Below are 10,103 nucleotides of genomic sequence, written 5' to 3'. Positions count from 1 at the left end.
CGCAGCAGAAGTTCACAGATAGTAGGTTGGATGTCTGAATCTACCATGAAAAGGCTGCATTCTTTTTTTCTCATCAAGCAGCTACCCACTGTGAGTAGAGTTTGAACAAAGCAAGATCCAACCCAAAATAGTCCTTACTGTCTTCACAGAAGGAATGATCTTCGATTGCAACAATAACAACAAATATTCTGTATGGTGTGATGCTTTGAAAATAACCAATGAACAGATTTCACCATTGCTGCTACTGCTGTATCTTCAGCTGAGAATGATTGCTCAAATTGTCATAAGTCTCTTTGTGAGTCATATGGGGCTTTGTCTTCTTCAGAATTAAAGTGCATGGGGTCCTACAAGCTCTTTTCAGCTGTGATCGAGTAAACTGCTTACGACGTTTTCTGTGGGGAAGAAAAAGAAATAGATGGACAAAGAGAGGTAAGACATTTTGCAATGGAGATTTATCAAAAATAGAGAACAGTTATTCCACCAGTCCCAGACAAAGTATTTGGGGGAAGAGAGTATATTCATCCTCTTTTAAACCAACATAGAAATTTCATTTCTTAATCCCTTCTTGGCTCAGTTCATATGTTGCTGAGTTAGGGTAGGTTCCCTATCCTTGTGGCTGCAGCCTGTGCTGTTCTGAGTGTATGTGAAGTGACAGTTACAAGTGATGGGCAAACCAGATTGGAATTTTTAATACCAGCACTGCGTGGAAAATTTCCCAAGTGATCTAAACTTGTTCCATTACCAAAGCTGTGAGGGATGCAGCCTTATCTAAAATGAATATAATATAGACTACACAGTTTTTCTTAAGGAGAAAACGTTGAAAGTAAAATGATGAGATCCTTATGTAAACAAAATATATTTTAGACATGATTTTTTTTGCATCTCATATTCAAGGTATGAGATCATAGAAATAATCATTCACACACTCTGTCTGGTAGTACTGTATGTGGTGAAATGCCTTGCACCCCACAATTACTATAAATGTGCCTGCACTATGTGTGCACTCAGAGGCTATAAGGTGTTTCTTCTTGCGAAGGGCGGCAGGAGTCATTTACTATCCCAGAGCCATCAAGATTCATTGAAATGCAGATGGCACTAGCCAGAGAAGAAGAATAAAGCCAAAGTTATACCTATGCTATTGGGCTGGGGGAGGCCAAAAGGTAGAGAGTAACTGTTCCTTCAGAACAGAACAGACAGAGGTTCTGCCAGAATTGGCTGCAGTGCAGGGCAGAGCTTATAAAAGAAGATTCCTATTCTTCTTCCATAGCAATCTTGCAAAACAGCTAACTTCCATCTTGTAGCAGGATAGAGACCATGGGCACATGGTTCTTTGGTTGCTGTGGAGGACCCTGAGGCACTGACTCCAGGTAATTACCTCCAATTTCTAGAATTAAGGATCCTACCCCATATCTTAATTTGTAGGGGTATGTAAGTGAGCAGGGAAAGAGGATCTGCAATTTATTCCCATTTCTTATATTTCACATTTTTTATATTCTCATTCCCATCTTATAGTTCCATTCTTTATATTGTTGTGATTTCAAATGATGTGCATGCCTTTTGTTTCCTTATTATATTTCTTTCTATTTTGAATGCAGTTTGTTTGATCTCTGTGACCCATGGTTAGCTCTTTTTGTTCACATCTACCATGAAAGGGAAGGAAGAACCCTACTTCCTTAAAGAGCTCTCTAAAGTGAGTGAGAGAAAGGAGGGAAACACAAAAGCAGAGTGAAGCCTTTGACTGCCAAAGCAGCAAGTGGCTCCTGAGTGGACATGGGCACGATCAGAATTGCGGACTGAAAATTGCCCCGATTTTGGCATTTGCGCCATCGGGACCGGGCTGATCAGTTCCGTCCACAGCTCCTGGTTCAGCAGTCGGGTTGGGTGCTCTATCGGGTCTCAATCGGATCGATCAGTTTACGTTCGGGATTGCAGTCTGCAGACAGTCTGGCGCCAGCCATCTGTTCCTGAGGGAACGGAGCCCCGTGGAAACAGAGCCTGGGGAATGCCGGAGCTGTTTGCCCTCTTTCTGTCGCCCTGGAAACGTGAATGGAAGCCCAGCTTTCCTTGATCAGCAGGGCTTCCTTCCAACCATGGAGCAGCCAGAAAAGTGCGCGCCCGTCTCGTCCATTTGGGAGAAGAGAGGGGAGGGTGGGGGAAGGGGTGTTCTTCTGTAGCCACGGGCACTCGAATCTCATCCCTGCAAAGCCTGAGAGGCAGCTCTTACGGCCAAACACAGCCCTCCTGCATAGCAGACCCAGGCTTTATAAATAGCCATGTGCTGCGCAACAAACTTGCACTTTCCACTCGCGGGTGGAGTGGGACAGAGGCAAGCTCTCACTTGCCACTTTTGGAGAGAGAAAGCACAAGAGAGAGAGGGGGGGAGCTTTAGCTTTGAGCTTCAGCGGATAGGGAATTAGGGAATAGGGAGCTATCTCCTCTGGTTCCAGGGCTGCCGCCTAGCTCTGGGGCCAAGCTCGGTGGGCACCTCGGCTGAGGGCTCAGGTCTGGGGGGGAGTGTTGCAGCTGGGGTTGGGCTCTATTCCTATTCTCTCTCTCTGCTTCCAGGGAGACCAGCACACTCCCGTGGGGACAGACCCCCCTGCCCCCTGAGGGGAGGTAGCTCGCCGCCGCCTCCACGGGCCTGCTGGGCCTGGCGGCCGCCATCCTCCTCACCCAACATTCCTTTAGTGCTGGAAGCCGTGGGGCGCCCTCCCGCGTCAGCCTTCCCGATTCCTGATTCTGTATCGGAAACGGGACTTGATCAGTGAGGTTCGGGTACCTGGGTTCGGTGCCGCCGCGGAATCACGATCAGCTAAATCGGGATTATTTTTTGGATTATGCCCATGTCTACTCCTGAGTACTAGCCCTCAGGAGTACTAGCCCTGAGTACTAGCCCTTAGGAGTAGTGTGTCCTAATATTCAAGATTAGTTGGTGGCAGGAGAAAGTTAACTAGAGAGAAAAAGTTAAATGGGAGAGGGGAGAAGAGCGCTAGGACAGTTTTTCTCTCTCACACATGGGCTGAAACAGTTCCTTGCGAAATCTGTTTCTCCACATAGTACATAAAATATCTAAGACTAAGATAGTTATAATTTTAAAAATTCTTTGAAAAATTAAGACCATCTCCAAATGTTCTTCTGCATAAGTTCTTTGGAGGATTACTATGGGGAGGGAGGGGGGAGCTGCTATGGATACCTTTACCCCAAAACTGTCATATTCTAAAAGGAAGCTCTCATTTTAAAATAAAAATACCACATAGTGAAAAGCCAGAGAATTGATTTTTTTAAAAAGAGGGGCAGATTAGTGCTTAAACTGAGAGAGTCCTGTCAGGATCCACAGTCAAAGTTATTTCTTCTTCGTAAATGTATATGCTGCCTCTCCAGAGACCTACCTGAAGCAGCTTCCAAAGTTAAACATGATAGAATCATAAAAATAGCATACAATTATCAAAATTAACAAACCATTAATAACCCAGCCAGAGCATAAAAGCAAAGAATTTAGTAGCCAAAAATGAACTGTATGAAAATGATTGGGATAAAAGCAGACTATAAAACTTTTTATAAAGCTCATCCTCCTTGGTTTAAAAACGCAGGTCAAAAGAAGTGTTTTGGCCTGGCACCTAAAAGGCAATAGAGTATGCACTAGGTAAATAGATTGCCAGCCCTAGCTGGCACCCTGGCAGAGAAATCAGGGGCAAGGACAAATGATTTGGTGTTCTACTAATGTGTGATGTTATTTCTGGCATGAAACCAGAAGTGATGTAATTGTACTGAGGCAACACTCAAGGATTGATTCAAAACCCTATTGTTAAATCATAGAGTTTGAGGCGAATCCTAGAGTGTCATGACAATGCAATCACATCACTTCCAGTTTTGCACTAGAAATGAGGTCATGTGTCAACACAATGCTGACTAGCCCCATCCATTCCCCTCCCCCCACTGCTCTGTAAAGTGTCCTGTAGGCAACAGTATACCAGGTCAGGAGGTCTCCTGCTATAGCGAAAGACCTGGCCTCCCAATAGACAATCCTCAAGGGCATTCCAGAGGAGATGTTCCACCACTGAAAACCACCCCTCTCTGGTTGCCAACCACTTCTCCTCTGTAAGTGGGGCACAGAAATCAAGGTTTGTGAGGAGGATGCAAATCCGCCCTGAGCCCATTTGTGGGGAGGGCAGAATACAAGTTCAATCAATCAATCAATCAATCAATCAATCAATCAATCAATCAATCAATCAATCAATCAATCAATCAATCAATCAATCAATCAATCAATCAAAAGTATGCCATATATCTATGCAGCCTTGCTTTCAGTTACATGTACATTTGAATGTACAATCAATGTACATCCATTCTGAAGCACAATATTGTGCATAAATTCCCCTTTAAAGCACATGGGCCGTTCCTGGAACGCTGCGCAGCATGTCGAAAAAAACGCGGAAGATCATGTTTTCTCTCGCGAGTTTTGCGCGATGTTGCGAGAAAAAGCGATCTTCCACCTTTTTTCGGCATGCTGCGCAGCGTCCTGTGTTCAGGTAAGCCGTGTGGGAATGGCCATGGACAGCTCAGTTGGAGAAGTTAAGATTTTTTTAAAAAAATTAACTGGATTTCTGTCTGTATGAAGTTTTTATGTGTCACTTTAATGCATTGTATTTATCTCTGTTCATTTTTATATAAATAAAAATATGTTTATTGGCTCAGTTCAAGCTTAAAGTGATGGCTTACTTAAACTTACTATAGTTAGTGTGATTATTTGAATAAAGGCCACCCCACTATCTATGGTTAGTTAGGTTTAGAGTTCTCAGGTCCCTGCTCATGGTAGAATATCTCCCAGTAAGTCACTCCACCTGCCAATCCTTAGCTGATCAGTGGGTTCAAGTAGGCCAGACAAGGAAGGCCCCCGTGCAATGACATCACTTCTGGTGTAATCTGAAAGTGACAGTGTCACACCGTGGCAGATTCTTTTGTGCCAATTTATTTTCAAGTGCTAAAGAATGGGCCCTGGCACAACACCATTGCTTCTAGGTCATGAAGGAAGAGATATCATCATGCAGGGATACTGGACTTCCGGCTTGGGATTAATGACGGTCTGAAGAAGCCCAAGTTTGGGCTGTCCAAGGCACTGTTTTTTTTGGAAAGCGAGGCGCCTGAACACCTGCTGTCGACCCAATTTCAGGGAGAAGTTGGGCTTGAACGCTTTGCAACCCCGAGAGAGTGTGATCTCAGTGAGGGGGGGTTCTGAATCAAGGATTCTCCCCACCACCTTGAGGTCCCCTCAGAGAAGGGCGAGCTAACAATTCTGCAGTACCTCAGGAGTCATTAATTGGCACAAGATCGTCAGAAACCAAGCTTCAGTAACAGCTTTGACAAAATATAAGTGAATGAAACAGCGCAGACAACCCACAGAAACATCGAAAGGTAAAGATCATTATCGGACTTTATAGATTAAACGACAGTAAAAAGACCAAGACAAAAAAAGTTAAAGGGACAGAATTTAATAGAACAAACATCAAGGATTAATTATTGAGTAAAATTTTGAACGCTGGTGAAGTTTTAAGTACAAAAAACCGGAAAAGAAATATTGTTTATGCATACCTGTGGTTAGAAGTGAGATAAGCAGCGAGAGAGAGGAGCTGGGCTGGAAGAAACATCGTGAGATGGGAAGTAAGCAGGGGAGCAGAGAAGGTGCTGCTTAGAGAGGACAGCAGAGGGCAGGAAGAAAAAAGATCGACTAGAAGAAGGAAGACCCAGAAGCAAAACAAAGGAACTACTGGAAAAGCTACAAGGACTTCAGGAACAGGAAGTACGCCATTTTAAGTGAGGTATGAAGTAAAGCCAGTAACCAAAGAGAAGAGGTTAAGAAACCATAGAGAAAAAAGCCCGACATTTTGGATTTAAAAGGAACTATTTTTAAATTGTTAAAAAAGACATTTAAATATACTGAAAGGAGAGAAGGGCTATAGAAGTCAAAACAGATTTAAGAAAGAGAGCGAAGACGTGGGGAGGCGCGAAGCAGAGCCCCACAATGGCTGGAAAAAAAGCGTAAAGAGAGTGCCAAGCTCAAGTGGATGCATCGATTGAAGGATTAGAGAAAAGAGTGGTGGATAATCACAAAGAATTGTTGCAAAAAATGCAGGAAATGCTTTCAAAAGACTTAAAAGATATGAAAGAGGCTATTAAGGCGGAGGTAAAAGATGTTATCAAGGAAGAGGTAGCGGGATTGACAAAAAATATAGATGCAATAAAAGGGGAACTGCAAGCAACTAATAAAAAAGTGGAGGAGGTTGAGCAAAAGACTAAGGATCTTGCAACGGATATAAAACAGGAAAATCAAGGGATACAAGGAAGAATGGTATTGATGGAATGTAAGGCAATGGAAAGGCAATTAAGATTTCACGGCGTTCAAGAATCAGAAACACAATCTGCACAAGAACAAATGACAGAAATACTGGCAGAATTTTTAGATAAAGAATCAGAAGAAATATCAATAGATATGGATCTCGCATATCAAATTAATTCAGCTTATGCACAACGTAAGAAAATACCAAGAGATATTATTGTCCAACTAGTAACAAAGAGAATGAAAGAAGAAATTATCAAAAGGCATTTTGAAAAGCCCTTAACACTGGATGGAAACAGAATTCAGATTATGAAAGAAATGCCAAAAGGTATTCTCCAGGAGAGGAAAAAATATAGAGAATTGACCCAGAAATTAAGAGGAAAGGATATCAGGTATAGATGGGAACTACCAGAAGGACTGTTTTTACTATAAAGCCTTAAGAGTTATCATCAAAACAAGAGAGCAGATGGAAAAATTTCTTGAGGAAAATGCAGAAGATTTTTCCAGAACATTAATATAGTAACCCAATGGAATACAAATTAATATCGTGGAATGTAAATGGACTAAACTCACCCCAAAAGAGAAAAACAATTTTTCATTGGCTAAAAAAACAAAATTGTAATATAATTTGTCTACAAGAGACTCATATTAAAGATCAAGATATTAAATACCTAAAAAATAAACAATTAGGAAAAGAATATATAACATCGTCTAAGCAAAAGAAAAAAGGAGTAGTGATTTATATTAAAGAGACTATAGATTCTAAATTAATTTTTCAAGATCAGAATGGAAGATACGTGGCTGTGGAAATTAATGTAAATGCCAAAAAAACATTGATAATAGGTCTTTATGCACCTAATGGTGCAAAAGACCAATTTTATAGAGAAATAATGGACAAACTGGATCAGGACTCATATGAGCAGATGATAATGGTAGGAGACTTTAATGCTGTTGTGGACTTACAGATGGACAGGAAGATTAAAGGAGGCAACAAGAAATCTGGAAAGTTGCCAAAAGTATTTTTTTGACATGGTCCAGCAAGAACAACTTGAGGATGTATGGAGAAAAGAAAATCCCAAAGCCAAAGACTTTACATACTACTCCGCAAGGCACTTATCATTTTCAAGAATTGATATGATCTGGACATCAAAAGAGCTGGCTTTAAATACAAAAAAAGTGGAAATTCTGCCAAGGGGGAGTTCAGATCATAATCCAATGTTATGGAAAGCAACAATGGGTTGGAGAAGGTTAAGATGGAGAATAAATGAAGATCTACTACAAAATCAGGACAATTTGAATTATTTGAAAGTGAAAACAAAGCAATTTTTTTCAAATAAACAATAGTAATGAAGTTTCAATCCAGATGGTATGGGATACATATAAGGCAGTAATAAGAGGAAATTTAATTTTTAAAAATAAGGACAAGAAAAGAAAGCAACAGAAATGGCAAGAAATTCAAGAGAAACTGTACCAAAAAGAACAGGAGTTAAAGAAAAAAACCAGGAAAAAATCAGTAAGACAGGAAATCAAAATACTGCAAGAGCAAGTAAGAGCCATCAGCAACAAGGAATTGGAATGGAAGTTAAAGGTACTAAAACAGAAGTCATTTGAAGGTGCAAACAAAACAGGAAAGTACCTAGCCTGGCAACTGAAGAAGAAAAAAGAGCAGAAAATTATTAGCAAGATAATTGAGGAAGGAAAGGAATTGAAGGGTCATCAAGCAATTAAACGGGCCTTCTATAAATATTATGCGAAATTATTCCAAAGTAAGCCAGTGAATTTGGAAGAAATAGATTGATATTTCCTCTCTCCACTTCAGTGGTGTCCTTCTACTCAAAAATATTTTTAAAAAATCGTTTATAGACTTTTTACATGAAATGGATAATAAGGACTTGATGACATCTTAAATTATGGATTAAGAACTATAAACAATAGAAAAAAGAGGGATTTTATGTTTAATTTAGAATAAGTGAGAGTCTGAAAATGATCTATATTTGTGGTGGACAAAATCAGAACAATCTAGTTTAGTTTAAGGGTTTCTTTTTCTTTTTTCACTTGTCTATGTATTGCTAGTGTGTATTCTTTTTAGAATGTTTTTTATCCTTATGTTTGTTGTCTATAGCTTTTATGTTATTGTTTATAGTTTAAATAAAGAAAAAGTCTACAAAAACAATTTTTGCAGTAAATTAGTCCTCCCTCTTCTTGTTTAAGAATTAAAATCTCCGCCTCTATTTTAAAATAAAAATCATGATTTCCTCTCTACTCTCTCCCTGCAAGTCTTGCTGCTTGCCCCACTACTCTATTATATTTGTTTGGATATGCAGCTAGTGAAGTAGGATTGAGGCTGAAGCTACCATACCGGTAAGGCAGAAACAAGTCACAGCTGCCTGCATTCTTATACAGATGGGGCTGAGAGACAGTAACTTGCTCAGTGCAACAGTAACTATTGTTGTTTGACAAAATGTATAAATTTAATTCACTACTTTGTGATGCTATTGCTGAACACATAGTTCTCCAAAATGTAGATCATAGTTCCTAGTATTGGTGTCAGAAGAACTTCCACTTCAGCCACTGGGAAAAAGAAATGATGCTGTTGCAGTGGAACTTTATCCCTGCAGTGCAACCAATCTGGTAAATGTGTGCCATACCAAGAAATCTCCAGTTCTAAAGAGCCCAGGAAAACCACACAGCTTCTGGCCAGTTCTCCTAGTAGGCTGTCTACTAAACAACTGGGAAAGTATTGGAGGTACCTGCCTTGTACTCAGCATATTCTTCTCCTTTCTTTAAAAAATTAAAACTGAACAGCAAAAAGGATATTGTATAAAAGGAGATGAAAACTTCACAGCTAAAACCACTAATCCATATTAATCTAGATTTTTCCCCTCCAAAACCAAAAGGGATTGAGGGTTAGCCATCTTTAAAGTTTAATTTCCTGTGCCTTTGTCATTGGGCATTTGTATATGTTTTATAGTGGTGAATAAATTTAATATGCTTAAAAGAGATAGCATCATATAGTGTTGTAATGAAGGAGAGATCATCTTTTATTGTGTCTTGCCCCTTTGCTGCTTTGAAAGAGTGTCCAAGGTGTGAGAAGCAGAAGAGTTGGCTTTAAGATGCAACATCACCTGTACAAAAGAATGATGCATATATATTTTGGCATATACTGTTCATTAATGTATATTTCTGGTGTAGTATTCCAACTGTGTTACCACTAGAGATGGGTACGAACAGCAATAGGAACAAAAAAAAGCCACGAACAACCCAATCTGCTGTTTGCGAACAAGCTGTTCATGAGGCCCCATTCTAAACGAACAGGTGGTTGTTGCAAGCCTCGTTAGTTGCTGTTCATCAAGCCGGACAGTCTGGCATCTGCAATCAATTCCCTTGGCAACTTAGGCAGGGATTGTCTGAACTGTGTCTGAACCCCTGCTGTTGCCCTGGAAACCCCAATCTAAGCCCAATTTCACTTGATAGGCAGGTATTCTTTTCAAGTGTGGAGCTCCAAATTTGTTACAAGGGAGGCTCTGGTTTTGCAGACAGTGGAGAGGCAGTTGCTGTTGGCATTTTGATAGAGAGAGTGCATTGGAGCTTGAATTTTCTTTGTGTGTGGTGGGATAGGGATCTACCCCTTCAAGTTCCAGGGCTGCTGTCAGGCTCTGGGGCCAAGCTATTATTTATTATTGGTACCTTTCCTGGTGCCTGCTCAGGTCAGGTTTCTGGGAGTGGTGCAGTAGGGATCGTGACTTGGATGGTGTGTGGAGGAGAGCCT

General features: G+C 40.6%; 1 protein-coding gene across 1 annotated transcript in view; it reads right to left on the bottom strand.

The window, feature by feature from the left end:
• Positions 1 to 241: 241 nt before the first annotated feature.
• MTA3 (metastasis associated 1 family member 3) overlaps positions 242 to 10,103 on the bottom strand; it is a 201,412-nt gene continuing 191,550 nt past the window's right edge. Inside the window, 1 exon segment of the mRNA XM_054989242.1 lies at positions 242 to 392. Coding sequence (XP_054845217.1) covers positions 242 to 392 — 151 coding nt within the window.

This window comes from Eublepharis macularius, chromosome 1 (genome assembly GCF_028583425.1).
Source record: "Eublepharis macularius isolate TG4126 chromosome 1, MPM_Emac_v1.0, whole genome shotgun sequence".
NCBI classification, from domain to species: domain Eukaryota; kingdom Metazoa; phylum Chordata; class Lepidosauria; order Squamata; family Eublepharidae; genus Eublepharis; species Eublepharis macularius.
The sequence above is the reverse complement of the archived record's forward strand: the minus strand, read 5'-3'. Positions and strand labels throughout refer to the sequence as shown.